Below are 16,875 nucleotides of genomic sequence, written 5' to 3'. Positions count from 1 at the left end.
CTCTTTCCCACTGAGGAATTATTTTGGTAATATTTAGTGTATTTGAAATGCACTGTGTGAAAAACACTCAGTTCCCTTTGCCTGAGCTCAATGCTTTTGATACGTTTACTGGAAGTGCAGTCACTGTGTTTCAACGAGATTTCCAAGCACACCTCGGTCTCTTAAATCCTGGTGAGGAGTTCTTAGCTTGATGGGATTTCCAAGCTTTATCTAAAGAATATGTTACTATTGTTTCCCAAGAGGTAGAACTAGCAATTACTTCTGCTTGGGAAGCAGCTCTAAAACTTGCATTTCAGGTACTGATTAAATATTTTAGGGATGAAAAAGATATGCTGTGATCCAGCCTTTCTGTAACTCTACATCAGTCCCCATCAGGTCTTCTGCAGAAGCATCATGCTGGCAGATTATTTTTCAAGCAACGTTCTCTCCTGACATCTGAGACTGCAGAAATCAAAACCTTTTTTTTTTTTTTTTTTTTTTTCCAGTAGCAAAAGAGAAGCATAGAAGAATATGTACCAGAAGCTATTTAGTTTTGATTTTTAGGTATTTCCTGGTCTTTGACCTAAAAATACTCCTTGCCATTGTATAGAAGTGAAGAGGGCTTTTTGCTCACAGTTGCAATTAGCTGTTACAATTATTAGAAAATATTGGGAAGTCTTGTGGATAGACATCTGGGGGACAATGGTGACATCTTCACTGTTACAGGTACCTCGGTGGAGCGATACTCCTGTGAGGATATGCCCCGATACTCAGTTCAGGAACCCTGTAACTAGTGTCGCTTTACTCTTAAGATAACCCTTGATACATTCTAAAGGTCACAAGAAAAGATCTTGCTGAAAATTAAAGGCTTGTTTTTGAGATGTCTTAAAAGGGAGGGAAGGAAGAAGTGAAGGCTGAAAGTGCCCTTAGAACTGCACTTTACCAGAAATTGAGGCAATCATTAGCTTTCCCAGCTCCAGGCCTAGCTGAGCTACAAATATACTAGCTTCCCTGCCAGAGACTTACATCACGACCACGGAAGTTAACTAAAACCTTTTCCATTCTGTAATTTAAAAACAGCTTAATAGAGAACATTTCGTATTAAAAGGGTGGTTTCTTCCCCATAGCAGCAACGAACATGGAAAATATGACCTGAGCCCAGTTTAGTCTTGACTTGCTTATTCCTGACTCTTCCAAAGAGATCATTTCACAGGCACTAAGCTGTGACCCTTTAAATGAGTTCGTTTCGATTCCTTAAATAGACAGGTGTCCACAGAGCACACAAATTGTCTCTTCTTGTCTAGTTTCCCAGAAGAATTTATCATTGAACGAAGCCCGAAGTGCACTCGCCCTACAAGGACAGCAAGATGTGTTTTCAGTAGGACTGGTTCAAAGAAAACATATCACAAGAATATCAACTTCTTATGGTGTTTCCCTAAAAAAAGTTTGCAAATCTTTGAACCACTTCAATTTTAAAGCCTGTCCAGAAAGTGCTCTGATCTTGTGGCCCACATAGCATGAGCATGAGCCCATAGAAGAAAATCACTGAAATAGAGGGGCAAGATTGGGAAGGATGTACAAAAATCACAGACAAAGTCTGCAGTGAGATGTCATGCTTTTGTACATTTTTCTGTGTATTGATCACTGCTACCTTGGTCTTTTTATTGTTATTAATTTATTTGACTTTGAGACACGTGCCTTTATGCGTCTCAGGTTCCGCGTCAAACCCATCTCCTGATTTTCCCTTTGCTTGTCCCTTATCTCACACACCTAGCCTCTCACTGTCAGAGGCTTAGAGGGAATTAAGAGCTTAGTCACAAAACGCAACTTGGGAAAGATGAAAAAAGCTAATGTGGGATGGGAGAAAATCAAGTCCTTGTTGTAGCATACCTGTCTTTCCTGGAAATCCTCTGGTTTATGGGTAGCTTTTGTCTTGCAGCAAGACCTGTAGCCTCTCTGACTTCTCCCTGCAAGGAGAGGCTCCCGCAGAGCACCCAGTACCCAGCACCCAGGTGACCTGAGCTGCTTTATCTGTGTAGCACCTCTTCGGCCTCCGCTTAGCCTGAAAACCTTTGGCTCTCTCTGCCGGTTATTGCACAGTTCCAGATTAAAAGACTCATAGCAATAACTGATTTTTGTTAAATTTCACGGCTGCCAACACTAACAGTGAAGGGAATTTTGCCTTCTCAGGTGCTGCACTCGCATGCCCTTTTCATAAATAGGTGGTTAGTCAGCCAGAGAGGGTACAAGTGCTCCGCCCGCCAAAACGTGTTATTCCTCAGCTCCCTGCATTTTTTATTCCATCACTTCAAAGTGCAAATAGTGAGGGAAGCCTCAGCCACCTGTACGTTGTGGTGTCAACACCACATTTCCCCCCCCCCCCCCAGCCCCGCTGCCTCCCCACTCCGTGCGGGTGCACCCTGGCCACCTCACCCCTCTAAAAAGCCGAATTTAGCACAGAAAGAAAGGCAGAGGGGAGCAGCGGCTTTCCGCAGCCTGCGCAGGGCGCCGCTACCTGCCGCGCTGGGCGCCGGGCCCCCGGGCAGCCCCGCGGGGGGGCGCCGGGCCGAACCGTCGGGCGAAGCGCTTGGCTTCCCCGGGCAGGGCCGTGCCGTGCCGCCGGCCCCACCTCACCCCACCCAGGGCTCCCATTGGCCCCGATGAAAGTCCAGCGAGGCTCCCGGCTGCTATAAACGTGCATCCGTGCGGCGGGGCCCGCCGCGGCGCTATGGCAGGCGGCGGCATCTGCCTCCGGCACCCCGCCCGCACCTGCGGCCGCGCCGCCATGGGCCCCGCCGCCCCCGCGCAGCGCCTCGCCTCCTCCCTCCGCGCCCTGCGGAGCCGCGGGCACCCCCTGGCCGCGCTGCCCGGCCCCCCGCGCTGGCCGCTGATGGGCAGCCTGCCCGACGTGCTCTGGAAGGGGGGGCTCAAGCGGCAGCACGAGACGCTGGTGAGGCGGGCGGAGGGATGGGGATGCTGCGGCGGGGGGGGCCGGGGAGCGCCGCGCGCTGACCGCGGAGGGGGGGCGTGTGTGTGTCTCTTCTGCACCCCCAGGCTGAGTACCACAGGAGGTTTGGCAAGATATTCCGCATGAAGCTGGGGGCTTTCGACTCGGTGCACATCGCAGCCCCCTGCCTCCTGGAAGCCCTGTACCGCCGGGAGAGCGCCTGCCCTCAGCGCCTGGAGATCAAGCCCTGGAAAGCCTATCGGGACTATCGCAACGAGGGCTACGGGCTGCTGATCCTGTGAGTGGCACCCGCAGGACGCGGGGGTTGCGGGGAGGGGGCGGTTGCAGCCTGTGGTGGGTGGGCGAGGGCTGTTTCCGAGGCGGCCGGGGATGCTGCGGGGATGCCGCGGGAGGGCGGCCGGGGATGCTGCGGGGATGCCGCGGGAGGGCGGCCGGGGATGCTGCGGGGATGCCGCGGGAGGGCGGCCGGGGATGCTGCGGGGATGCCGCGGGAGGGCGGCCGGGGATGCTGCGGGGATGCCGCGGGAGGGCGGCCGGGGATGCTGCGGGGAAGCTGCGGGAGGGCGGCCGGGGATGCTGCGGGGATGCCGCGGGGCTCTGCTCCGGCGGGGCGGCGGTCCCGTTATCCCCGCTGCGCCCAGCAGCGGCTGCGGCGGCACCGTTGCGCCCGTCGGGGCGGTAGAGGGGCACCGGAGCCCGGCGCTGCCCGACGTACCTCGTCTCACATGCTGCGAGGTCGGGGGGTCGCCCCTCTTCCTTCTTTTAGCCTCTCTGTTTTCAGCCTCACTGGTTTTCATTCAATGTAGGGAAGGAAAGGACTGGCAGAGGGTGAGAAGTGCCTTTCAAAAGAAACTAATGAAACCCCGGGAAGTTGTGAAACTGGATACCACCATCAATGAGGTACTGCGCTTTGGGAAACTCCTTATCCATCTCCAGTCCACTGGAAACCTGGGAAACAAAAGCAGATCAGATGGTCCAGTTTACCTGTTGATTTGCTCACCAGTGATACAACCATGAGTTCATACCCTGAAATCATTCATAGAATAATAAGTACAAACTGATTATCAGAGTCTGACCAAATGTGAGACCACACAGGAACCTGTAGTTTAGATTGTCTCCACAGAATAAGATTATTTCACAATTATACGGGCTCCTGCAAACAGAGTTTTTGCTTACTTTTCTGGCGTTCAGGTTTTCTTTGCCTTTACCCCTTCATTCTTAGGTTCCTTCTGTCAGGGAACACATCCTTCTTTAACCTCTGTGTTCCTCATTGATTTTGAGGAGCATCTGCAATAAACAGCTTAATCCTCTTTATTGCGAAAACCCAGTATTATCCCAGCATCAGACTGAAGCATTTCGTCCCTGTGGAGGAAAGCTCAGTTCATTGAACCATAAGCAGTAATAGCATACGAGTCGTGTAAAACCCAAACATAATTTAACACAGGGGGAAATAGAAACTTTTCAAAGAACAGGCAACATAAGTATTCCTCTCTTATGTGAGGTTGTTATCTATTTAAAAGATAGTTGAAATGCTAAATTACTTGAGTTTTTTATTAGCTAATGTGATTTTATTCTCTTCTTTTCCCTCTCTACCACTTAGGTCCTGGAGGACTTCATGCACAGAATAGATGATGTTTGTAATCACAATGGGCAAATGGAAGACGTCTATTCAGAATTCAACAAATGGTCCTTTGAAAGTAAGTTGGTTTCTGCCTGGGAACAGTATGCATTTTGTACCTGCCATGGCAGTTCAGTTAAAGTACAATCAGGGTTGAAAGTGTAGACTGAGTATTTCCAGACTACCACCTATCATGGAAAGTGGCTTGCAGAAAAGCCAGGGGACTATCAGTACAAGTGCAAAATTCATCAGCAGCTATAGAAATGCTTCTGTCTGGCTCTGGCTATCTGTATGGCTTCTAAAAAAAATTAAAACATGATAGTGACTTTTAAATTCAAAACTTGGGGGAATCAAAGTGCATTTATCTAGAGTGGGATCAGATAGTACATGACCAGTTTTGTCCATCCAATATTTGTTAATTATCAGCAGCACAAGATCAATGCAACAACCCAATAACAGTGGAGTAGTCATTTTAGATAAGGGTTGGAAAATCACATTTAAAATGTTACATTAGGATTGAGAAACACTGGAATGAGTTACCAAAACAGAAGCCTCCATCTCTAGAAACCTTTCAGAGTACACTGAAGAGCCATCTGCCAGGAATGACTTAGGGCAGAAGAAACTGCACCAGTGATTTCCTGAAGGGGAGGCGTAGCTGGGTATAGTGTGTAACTGCCTAACTGAACGAGCTCTGCCAGACCTGTCTGCTCTTGGCTGGCTCATCTCAACAACCTGTGCAGTGAGTTCCTGAAAGTGGTTTTTCTTTCCACTGTCAGTGACGATGGCTGCTTTTGGAAAGGGAGAAATAGGAAGTGACAGCTTAAAAAAAAAATAAAAAGGCAAGTGGAAAGAGGTGGAAGCTGGTGGAGTGTGGGATGCTGCTGCCAGTGTTTGTTTGCAAGTGGTTTCTGGCTGTGGAAGGGGCTAGGAGATGCTGGAATAGATGGCCTCTTTCAGGCCCATTTTTCCTGTGACTCAGTTCTGTTCGATAGCTTTATCTAACAGCTTATTTAGCTAATATGCCAGCCCTGCTTGGCAGAATGGTCCCGCTGCTTCTGAAGGGATCAGCAATGATTCTTATTTTTGAAGAAATTGCTACCAAAGGGCACCTTAGATAGATATACAGCTATGTGGGTCGGAGGCAAACATGCAGAAGGTGTTTTGAAGTGCTGCTCTCACCAGTGTGTATCATAGAATGTTTTTCAGAAGGATAATCCAAGCCATTCCTTGACAATAAATGGTGGACACCATGCACCCTTTTGTTTATATCATTTAATGACAATACTGCTTAACAACAGGTATCTGCCTGGTGCTGTATGGAAAGAGGTTTGGTCTCCTACAGCAGGATGTTGAAGAAGAAAGTTTGAACTTCATCAAAGCTGTAAAAATGGTATGGAAGAGTCTTTATTGGGGCTGTAGGGATCTTATACCCCTACTGCTAATGAGAGGGGGAATGGGTCACCTAAAAAAAGAAACTTAAGCTTCTGTACTACATGTGTATTGGCAGCCTTGCACATTCAAAGTGACACTTAACTGTGCAGAGCTCGTACTGAACATCTGACTGTCTCATTTATGAAATGCCTAAATCTGTAGGGGAAAAAAGCTCTATAGACATTTGGGTAATCCTGGAAATAAGAGTTGTCAGGTTGGTTGGTTAACTTTCCCTCTGAGACACCTGTTGTGCAACAGTGCTGTTTGTTGGGTGGGACTCCTGGAGTTGTGTGGGATTATGCAAATATGCCGGATTTTAGGTTAGTCATTCCTGCAGGCACACCTCCTGTGCATTTTGCTGCAACTTGGACTCTGGTGATACATATCTGCCTAATTTTAGCCACCTAAAAGATGGGCATCTAGCCTAGCCCAGTTTAGCTCCATCTGTTGTCAAGGGAGAGAGAGAGAGGCACTGCCAAAAGGTGTCTTGTCCCATTCTAAAACAAGTGCCTAAAATAGATAGGATGAATCACCCACTGGAGAAGCCTCTTATTCTCCACTGGATGCCCCTAATTTTTAGCTGGATGTGGTCGAAGTAGGTTGAGACCCATACTTTCTGCCCAGGATGAAACATCTGCCAAAATCTTGACTTCCTGAAAATTGCCTCCTACTTTACAGTCTAATTTTTTTCAGAGATTGTTAAGTAGATAAGATTAAAGAAAGGTTTCAAAAGCTCTTTCTCCACCACAGATGATGTCTACTTTTGGAATGATGATGGTGACCCCTGTGGAACTTCACAAGGGTCTGAACACAAAAGTCTGGCAAGCTCATACTAAAGCATGGGATGACATATTTAAAACAGGTTATTGTTTTAAACACGATTCCTTTCTCTTTGTCTCTGTTTCCTACTTCATGGAATTAACTTTCTTCATACTTGCTACTGCCCTACACTGCTGTTAATTGCTGCCTTCAGCACAGATTGAGAGCCCTTTGCTGCAGCTAACCACAAACCTATTCCAAGCACGGGAGCTCTGTTTCCTTGTGGCTAACACTTAGGTCTGGTTGTGGGGCCGTACCCAACCCCCAGGGAAGCCGTAGGAATTTTGGACCCAGCAATGTCATGAGTCCACTTTAACCTGTCATAAAAGTAAATAGCCAGAAAGTGTGTAATCTCTTTAAAGGCAGGGTATACAAGTGAGAAAAGGGACCTCGGAGTTGTTTTCTTGAGAAACAAGAATAAAAAAGAAATTATAGGTTTTCTGAATAACCTGGAATATAGTCGTAAGTCTTAAAAACAGAAGCAATTTAAATCATAAGGTACAGTTTGGCTTTTTGACAACATTTTCTGTCTATTTAAGATGAATTGGCCTTCAAGGTTACAAAAACTAACTCCAGGTATGAAGTTAAGTTTATATTTTTCAGTGCCTTGCTAGACAGTGACAGGACTAGCTAAAGACTGAGAAAGGTTTTGGCACTTGGATAATTGTAGTGCTGAACGATATATTTCTCTTAGGCATTTGAGTACTTGATACTTCAGGACTTTTGGTTATGCCAGCCACATGTGCATTTATTTTATTGCTGCTTAAGTTACAGGTTTTAGGAAAGATGTTTTAAAACAGTTTTGTTCAGAAAAGCCAGTTTGACACCTTCACGTGACATGAATAGCTCCTTACTAGGAACTGGTCTTGACAATTGGGATATTCATGAGAAAGGGTGGGCAAAATCTAGTCCTCTTTATTAAATATACATATATACAAAAAAACAGCATGTAGAAATTTGGCATCTATTTTTGCCTTCTCCCAGTAAATCAAAGGCTTAAATTTCCCCTCAGGGAGTCTGGGTGCTAAGTTTCTTTGATTTTTTTAGCACTTTGATCCCCTTTGAAAAGCCAAGCTAATAGATTTTATACACTTGTATTTCTGTTTGCTAAATATTTCACTCAACACATCACTGATTTCCTTTCCTAATTTAAGAAAGCAGATTCCTAATGGTTTGCAGGAGCTCCTTCTGTTCAGAAGTGATTTCTGTGACTGAGTTTTTTTGTCTAAGTAAAAATACTATTATTTATTCAGTATCATTCTCATTGCTTGAAAAAAGAGCACAGTTTGGTATCTTCTTTCAAAATCCTGCATGTGAGACATACTTTTGCTTTTTTTATAGCATTTTTCATAGAATCATTTAGGTTGGAAAAGACCTTTGAGATCATCAAGTCCAACCATTAATTACCTCTTGCTCCTCCCTCCTCAGCCAAGCACTCAATTGACTGTCGGCTGGAAAAACACTCTGCAAACCCTCAGGAGGATTTCCTGTGTGACATCTATGCTGGAGGACAACTTTCCAGGAAGGAGCTGTACGCTGCCATCGCAGAGCTCCAGATTGCAGGAGTTGAAACGGTAAACCTGACTTTCCAAGAGCTTGTGAAAATTAGCATCCTTCCAGCTCCCTGCTTTCTTCCACACCCGAGTAAGCTAACCCTCTAGCTGCTTCAGTGGCCTAAGTGCAAATGGATTTTTACCTGTAATCACTAGATTCTTTCTTTTGTTTGTTACTGCTAGAGAGCAATTGGGATGGCTCATAATCCCTTAGGCTTACAAAATATAAGGCAGGGACCAGCTGTAAATATTGCTTTGAACTTCTGGCAACTTCTTGTTTCTGTCACCAAGTGGAGGTCTTGTGTTTCTTTTTGGTTTGTTTCAGACAGCCAACAGTTTACTGTGGGCTTTGTATAACATTTCGCGCAATCCACATGTTCAGCAGAAGCTTTACCAGGAAATACAGAGTGTTTTGGCTGCTAATGAGAGTCCAAGTGCTGAGAACTTGACGAATATGCCTTACGTAAAAGCATGTCTGAAAGAATCTATGAGGTAAAATTCTCAAATAATTTGCAAAAAGCAACATGAACAAAAAGTTTTTTTACCAGGTAGATGTACTAGGGAGAAAGAATTTTCTAGTATATATTTTATTCACCTTGGTGTTTAAAGTGAACTATGATAGATGCAGGAAGAAAAAACGCTGGAAATTTAACCCATTTTGTTTCTTTCACTGTAGATTAACACCATCAGTGCCATTTACCACTCGCACCATCCACACAGAAATGGTTCTGGGAGATTACGTATTGCCCAAAGGGGTAAGTCAATTAATTTAGCTTACCACAATATTTTGTCATTGATTAACTGTCCTGTAAACCACTGAAGCTGGTCATATTTTAGTCTCAAAATGACTGCCAAACGACTAGTCCCAGGATAAGGAATGAGGAATTCACGCCAAGAATTCCCGTAAACTGAAAACCATACCTGCCTGCACTGCTGTTGGTTTTAGACAAAAATATTTTGGTGTGCTATTTCAAAAATGTTTTTCAAACTTTCCCATGATTTTTGGAGGCAACGATGACCTTTTCTGTAATTGAATTAATCTTCAGAGAATTACATGACATCTTCTGAGGAAACTGCCTCGCCTTTATGGTTGCATTATTTTTTTCCATTACCAAGCTGATTCGCTTGGTAGCTCTAAGCCAATTTGTAATGAGACTCTCTCTCTTGCTTTGATTATAGACTGTACTAATGATAAATAGCCATGCCCTGGGTTGCAATGAAGAGTACTTTAATGGCTGGACTCAGTTTAAACCAGAGCGCTGGTTTCAGAAGGACTTAATAAATCCATTTTCTCACGTTCCTTTTGGCATTGGGAAGAGGATGTGCATCGGACGCCGCATAGCAGAGCTGCAGCTTCACTTGGCCCTTTGCTGGGTAAATACTCTAAAAGGCATTCTGTACACAGTGCCTGGTTGTTCACCATGTAACCTAATCGGAAGATCTAGAAGCTAAAGGATGCTGACTGAAATGTTTGTGTTTCAGCTCATTCGCAAATACCAAATTGTAGCAACTGACAACAAACCAGTAGAAACACTCCATTCGGGAATACTGATTCCTAGTCGGGAGCTTCCCATTGCATTTCACAGACGACAAGGTACGTGCAGAAGGTTCTCCCGAGTACATGAGATTTTTCTTTGAACCTCATTTAGAAATTTTCATAAAACTGTGAGTGTAAAGGAACAGGTGCTTTTCTAAGCTTTATTCTCACAATGTGAGATATATTAAGTGCCATCATGTTTGATTACTTTTAACAGAAAGACTCCATGTACTAAGAAGACAAGTTTTGTGCAGCTTATGGCTATGAAGTTAGCTGTCTAGTTTTAAACTCCGAGAGGTGTCTTCTGGGTATGATGCGGACCAGAAATGGGGAAATCAAAATGTATATACTGTTGCAGAAAATAGTAGCCATTATTTTATTATAAGTTCTCCACTGCATTTCTAGAAGATATTTCCTGAAAGATAGCATTTGATTTTGAGCATCACTGTACAGATTAAAAAGAAAATGCCCTAGTGAAGGACCATTACACCAGTTTGCACCAGTACACCAGCACTACAGAGTTTAGATAAGAAAACTCAGTTTTAGGCAGAAGGACAAAGAAAAGAACTATCTATTTGTAAATACTCATGCAATGCTGCAACTTACTATACATTTTTGGTTCATAAAAAAGAATGTAAGATTTTCTTTGCTCCCAGGTTTATAAAAATAAGCTAACAAAAAAAGCTTATTTGTATAAGAATCTAAATTGGAAAACTGGTTATTTGACCTAGAACTAAGTCCTCAAGTTAGAAGTCAAGTGACATTTAAATACAGTGGGAGATATTTTTTTGCTGGCCAACATCACAGTAAAAAAATCACCCAATATAATCTGAGTAAGGGTAGTAACTCCTTTAACTGAAATTTAGTCAGTGCTATTTGCTTTTAAATAATCATCATTATATGGATTCTTTTTCTCTTTAATCCACCTTGCAGAAAATAAATGACAAACCTGCTGCTGCCTCCTCGGAAAAAATATACATCGACTGGGAAAGTCAAAGCCTATGGTAACCAGCGGATAAATGGCAACACCTGTCCCTTGAACAATTGCTGAGCCAGAAAAAGTACCAAGGAAATCTTCCATACTGTTTTATTGGGAAAATGTGGTTAGTTAGTTCAGCTGGACTTAGCAATGTTAAAGGGATAGAAAAATACCATTCACGTTCATATACCTATGCAAATACACTGATTTAATGCAGCTGGGGGACTGTACAGGATAGAGCTTGATAATGAGCTGTGGCGTGTTATGTACATACAGTTCTTGTTGGTGTACACTGAAATTATTATAGCCTCAAGCTGTTCAACAGGCTAGCTTGGAAAGAGCTGGTTTCCAGTTTGTGGGTGTCATATAGGACACCTGGGGGAACAACTGTCACAACTGAACTGGCCATGTTAGCTCAGAGTTGAAGAGCTTTGAGAAGTCACTTCAGGGAAAAGAAACTCACTTAACAAATAATCAACATCATGAATTAAACCGAGAAGTAAGATAGCAGCCTGTAATAAGGCTAGCAACAGGGCTTAAAAATTAGGATAATTTAAAAAGTTTACTTTCCCTAATGTTATTCACTTCCTTAACAAAAGGGAAATAAGGGAAAAGGTATGTATACATCAGGATTTATTCCTTATGCTTGCACAGTGCTTCAGTTTGAAATGTTGCAGTGCTGTGCCTGCCACATACTCTGCTCATACCCAGCGTCTCATGCCTCCAACTCCTACACAAGCCATTTTATCGCACCTTTATTGTAAAACCTTAGTGGTCTTTTATTGCATGAAAGGCCTTATCCATAAATGGAATCACTGGAATCCTATGGGTTCTGTCACTATTAAATGATGATTATCCTAACAGGATAGTTACTTCATCAGATGAGAAATACAGAATGTATGTTTCAAAGAACCACAGGAAATAAGGATCCTAAACATTTCAAATAGGTCTATTTCTTGTGGAGATTTCAGTTTCTGTGTCTAAAGTTGTCACTACCCTGCATGTAATACTGTATGTTAGCTGTTATGGTCACTAGTGTATTTTCCCCATAATGCAGTTTCAAGTACAGGTTTAAATATATAATCATGAATGGTTACTTTTAATTTTTTACATTCTGAAATGATACAAGTTCTTAGCATTTCTTGGTCTGTTTCCTGCAGGTTTTTTTGTTTGTTTTCCTTTGTTATACTCAAGACATGTAAATGTAGCCATATTACAATGTGTAAAGCAATTTGTGCATTATCTGCGTCTTTCTAGTCAGTTTGATAATAGTCAATTTTGTAATAAAATAAAGATTTCTATTTTTTTTCTATAAACAGTTTTTCATAGTTTATTATAAAGTCTCTGTAGCATTACAAAAATCTTGTCATTCATTGTAACTTCTTGCAAAGTGTTGCTGTGATACTCCCATCCCTTTGCTTAATAGCCTCAACGGGCTGGAACTTGAAATTCTACAAAATCAAGTTACTTTAATTCAACAGTGAAAACCTTCTGCTTTATGCTACCCCCAAAATGCTTGGTTGTGCTGTAATGACACACTAGTTCGCAAAGCCCAGCTCCTGGTGGGAGGGTACGGTGGGCGCTGCTGCGGCCAGGCAGATCCCAGGTTAGCAAGTCCAGGGGAGTTAAACCCTGCAGCACAGGGCTTTGATGCCAAACTCCTTTTGTGCCATTAATCTTGCCATTCCTTCAATCCAGGCTAGCCTAGTATTCAGGAATGTGTTAAATCCGTGCCTACAGCCCTACTTTCCCTCTGTATAATCCTATGAGACTTCAGTGAATACTAATGTTAGGAGACTTTCTGCATCCATAATGCAGTCTGAACGTGTTTCTCCCCGGCATGCACAGTACTGAGGTCCCCAGGGATGGGATTGTTACATTGCTCTGCCATTATGACAAGATAAAAATCAATATAAAGTTTTGAGGAGGGATGAAAATAGTCTGAGCCTTTGCAGGATCAAAAGAAATGCTGTATATAAAAAGAATGCCATCCACCCAGCACTGTGACTGACAGCCTGATGGTTGCGCAAAGAGCAAATCTGACAGTTATCAAAACCATGCTGTCCTTGCCAAGTGAAGGCTGCCTCCGGCTGAGAGAACGATGGTGTAAGAAAAATCGTACAGCGCTGTGTGAGAATGTCACTTTTCTGAAAATCATATTGTAACGTGCACTTCAGAGCGACTGTAGCTTGTGCTGCTGAAACTAATCTGACAGCTGGGAGCGCTGGGTCCCAGAGCCCAGGGCGGGTGGGCTGGGAGACCCTCGGAGCTCACCCAATATCTGGGGAGCTTGGGCCGTTTGTGCTAAAGTGCAAGACTGTGGGGAGATCTACTCAAGCTGCTACAACAATAATACACCCTAAGTCTCTCCTTATAGTCTAATAAACTAATATTACTCCATCAGAGACAATGAAGTTGTGCCAACATGAAGCAAGCTCTAATAGAAAGTCAGGACTATTGTCCAACTCCACGTGTATCACATTGCTCACAAATGTTCTGACAGTTTATCTTTTAAAGACAACCAAAGAGAAGAGGTGCTATGTAGCTGAACTGACCTTGACAGCCTAGTTATCAGCTGTTTCGAAATCTTTTATTGCTTCTGTATAGTAAATCACAGGTTCATGCTTACTGGGCTGCTTATTTTTGCTATTTAAATTCAGTGGACTCATGCTTACTGGGCTGCTTATTTTCGCTATTTAAATTCAGTGGACTCAAAGATGTTGCTCTAACTAAGGTTTGGACCAACTCTGTACAAGCTGAGGTACAACTGTGTGCTGCCTTCTGGATTTCTAAAAGTACAATAACCACTGACCTGGAAAATTTTGTTCCGGAAGCTTTGTAGATTGTCAAGTCCTGAAGTTTTCAAAGAACTTCGTTAATCTGCTACCCCAAAGTAAATGTCCAAAGCAGTTATCAAACTACACAGATAATGAATGACCAAGCCAGACTTTCACATTAAGAAACCCGTATGGCTTTTTTTTTCTGGTATTTCATTCAGAAGTACAAAAGCCAGCACGATGCTTCTGAGATTAATAAATCTCTATGAACTCTTTTGCCTGTGGTCAGCTGGATAACCTCAGTTCTTCGCTGCTTTGAAATGATTTGCTCATTCAGAATTACTTATTGGAAAGAAAAGACAACACTTCTTCCCTGTTATCGTTTCCTACAGTTACTCCTCAGAGGAAGATGGTTGGATCGTAAAATGAATGGAATTAATTGGCCTCCACGTTAACTTTCTCAATAAGGAAGTGAACAAGGTTTACCTACCCAATGGGAAGTTAATTCTGTTCAGGCTTTAGGCATGTCAGTGGGAATGATATAGACAAAGTTGGAGCCAACTAATCTGTGCTTTTTTTTATGAATAAAGAATGCCAGTTTTCAGGACTGACAATCTGGCATTTTTCATATATGTTCTGTTCATTATAAGCTGGTTGTTATACAGTAAGCTCTGAGTCAGTCTCTGCATACACCTTTTGGTGCTGTGATTAGATGACAGATAATTTGTTCTAGTTTGTCTTCTTCCATACTGAGAAGGATCTTTGTTCTCAACCAGGAGAATTCATTTCTGTGTCAATGCTGACTTTAACTGATGGGGCAAAATAACCCAAGCTCCACAAAATGAATCCTGCAAAACGTTCATAGCTAAAGATCATTTCAGAACAACTTTCAGGAGAACAACTCAGCATGTGCTTAATTTTAAATATGTGAAACTTTGTATTGACCTCAGTGGGACTGCATGTGTATGTGTGAGTTTCTTAATGCATTATCACATTTTATAAAAGGAGAAAGTTTAACAATTTGCAGCATGTCACTTGTGGCACACATATTCAAAATTCCTGTAAGGTTTGTAGCTTTAGAAGAAAAAGCTGCCTTTTTACTTCAGCTAATTGAAACAAAGGGACCATTGAGGTGGAAACTACAAACAGTCTCATTAATCTCTTACCCTGGATGTGTGTGTTGTGCTGATAACTTGTGGATTGATGTACCATAGTGTGGGTGGATGCATTCAAATATTTTTTTAATGTGTCCTTCCAGGCATGGCTTGGGAAAAAGTATGAATATTATATTACGAAACTGAGAATTGTGTTTATTCACTTACATTTATCCTTGGGTATTTCTGAGTATCAGCTTTCAAGGGAGTGAAAAAGAAGGAGATGCTGAATTGGTTTGTCACAGAAACAGCACGAGTCCTGACCATCCTGCCAATACTGCTGACTCTCCGCTCTCTCTTACTGCAGCTCAGGGCTGCAGCCCCACTGCCTTAAACCCTTTTGTACAGTGAGGTATTAAAAAAAAATCAGGAATACATTTGTTGACAGTGAGAAATATAACCTAACATGAAACTGGTATCAGCCACTACAGAATCGGTCCAATGCTTTGGGCAGGGAAGTGTAAGGGGTATGGCTGGAGACCACGCTTGGATCTGGTTCAGCGTTACAGTGTACTTTTTTTCCAAGACAGCCCAACTCTTTGTGTGGATATTACTGTTCACTTCTTTCTTGTCTGTTTATACAGAAGTGCATTGACACCGCATACAATACCTATCTGGACCTCACCTATATTCCTATATCCTTCTTTGCTAGCAGAGGAAGGACTACATTGACTTTCAGCTCTTGTCGATAGTTTTTGCCTCAGCTGTAAGATCAGTAGCCTGTGGCTTTGGAACAACATAAAAAGCTAAAGTTAAGCTGTAATGTTTGGATCCAGAAGGAGATTTAGACATTTTTACCTTGTGGGGTTTGGATGGAGCTGAACACTTATGGAGCAACCCTCCTCCTGACAAGGAAAGCAACGATGAGACTTAAAAATATTTTTCTCCAAGGGACAATGTCAAAACAAGTGTGGAATGGAATGCATTTTATAATCAGGGTAAATTATACTTTGCTTTCTTGGGCATGTTCCTCTCGACAAGTTTGAACTCTTTGCCTCTTATTGTTAAGTGTGTTGAATGAACTCCAGGCACCGCGTGTCGGAGGAGAAGGGAAGGGGCAGCTGCTGGCAGGGAGCGCAACAAGGCAATAAAGGGGAACTCTGAGTACGAGAGTTACCCCTTGGTCTTCCCAAATTGGTATGCACGTTTATGATACTTTACCCTCCGCTATCAACTGAGGTGCCTAGAAGCTTGATAGTAAATCAAACAAATCACATCTGATTCATTCTGCCATTGAACTGTGTTCCACATAAAAGCAGGAGATAGGAGAGAAGCAGGAGAATGGTGCAGGCCTTGCTTACCTTGAAATAAAGGGTTTCCTCACTGCCAGATGGACTTCCAGCAGCATGGAGTTGGCTGAAGGTGAAGAAAGGAAAAACTTCTTCTAAATTTAATGGAAATAATGGAAGGAAGTCTTTGAAAAACTCATACCTCAGGCAGTACGGGTTGCACTTATCTAGACTTTCAAGTTCCCACAAAAAAGCCCCTGTTGTTATCTCAGTTAGACCAATGGGGATCACAAACAGATTTGCAGATGAGGTCAATACCTGAATCAAGCTCAGTCCCACCTGGTTCAGGGCAAAGGTACCCGCATATCTGATCGGGGGTCAGCCAAGAGCCAGCTCGATCCATGGTCAAAGGCCATCCTCAGTCCTAAATCTGGGACCTGCTTTGGTGGCTTTGCAGGAACATTCAACCACAGGCTGCAGATACCCAACTGCACTTTGTCAACACAGTCATTATGTTGAGGTTGCAAGTTGATAGGATTAAACTGGCTGTCCTACCATAAAGCACAGGAGAAAGCCTTAGCTAAGATCTAAATTTTAGTAATTTTAAATGGGACCTGCAGAGCATAAGTAGAATAAGGAAGACAAGACTTTGGGAGCAAGATTTTTGGCAGGATGACCTGAAGGTAGCTGGGTTCATACACATCTTTCACTCTGTTCAGGAGATGCCAAGCTTTGGTACTCCAGAACGATCCTGTCTTCCCTCTGGCTATGTTTGAAAGTCAGAGCAACAGGAAAGAAAAGCTTTAACTCTGCATTGCTCCTTGTGACAAA

The 16,875-nt window shown here is 43.1% G+C and overlaps 1 protein-coding gene and 1 long non-coding RNA gene across 2 annotated transcripts; one reads left to right on the top strand and one right to left on the bottom strand.

The window, feature by feature from the left end:
- The first annotated feature begins 2,359 nt into the window (after positions 1–2,359).
- Positions 2,360–15,607, top strand: LOC102046853 (1,25-dihydroxyvitamin D(3) 24-hydroxylase, mitochondrial). The gene is made up of 11 exons (XM_027813695.2): positions 2,360–2,929; positions 3,034–3,224; positions 3,754–3,847; positions 4,548–4,644; positions 5,864–5,955; positions 6,747–6,858; positions 8,244–8,389; positions 8,694–8,860; positions 9,045–9,123; positions 9,548–9,742; positions 9,851–15,607. The coding sequence occupies exons 1-11, from the start codon at positions 2,708–2,710 to the stop codon at positions 10,004–10,006; spliced, it is 1,551 nt and encodes a 516-aa protein (XP_027669496.2). The 5' UTR covers positions 2,360–2,707; the 3' UTR covers positions 10,007–15,607.
- On the bottom strand, positions 3,811–16,341 carry LOC114017492 (uncharacterized). The gene is made up of 3 exons (XR_003562574.1): positions 16,117–16,341; positions 15,614–15,660; positions 3,811–3,895 (listed from the first exon to the last, which is right to left on the bottom strand). It is a non-coding gene; the product is annotated as an uncharacterized LOC114017492 (long non-coding RNA).
- Between the last annotated feature and the right edge of the window lie 534 nt (positions 16,342–16,875).

This window comes from Falco cherrug, chromosome 10 (assembly GCF_023634085.1).
Source record: "Falco cherrug isolate bFalChe1 chromosome 10, bFalChe1.pri, whole genome shotgun sequence".
In the NCBI taxonomy this organism is placed as follows: domain Eukaryota; kingdom Metazoa; phylum Chordata; class Aves; order Falconiformes; family Falconidae; genus Falco; species Falco cherrug.
Note: the sequence above shows the minus strand (reverse complement) of the source record. Positions and strands in the feature narration are given on the sequence as shown.

Excerpts from the sequence above, each read along its gene's own strand:
- LOC102046853 (XM_027813695.2), top strand. The coding sequence starts at position 2,708 with ATGGCAGGCGGCGGCATCTGCCTCCGGCACCCCGCCCGCACCTGCGGC. Across the intron at positions 5,956-6,746 it reads TCATCAAAGCTGTAAAAATG|ATGATGTCTACTTTTGGAAT; the intron begins GTATGGAAGAGT and ends TCTCCACCACAG. Across the intron at positions 9,743-9,850 it reads TTCACTTGGCCCTTTGCTGG|CTCATTCGCAAATACCAAAT; the intron begins GTAAATACTCTA and ends TTTGTGTTTCAG.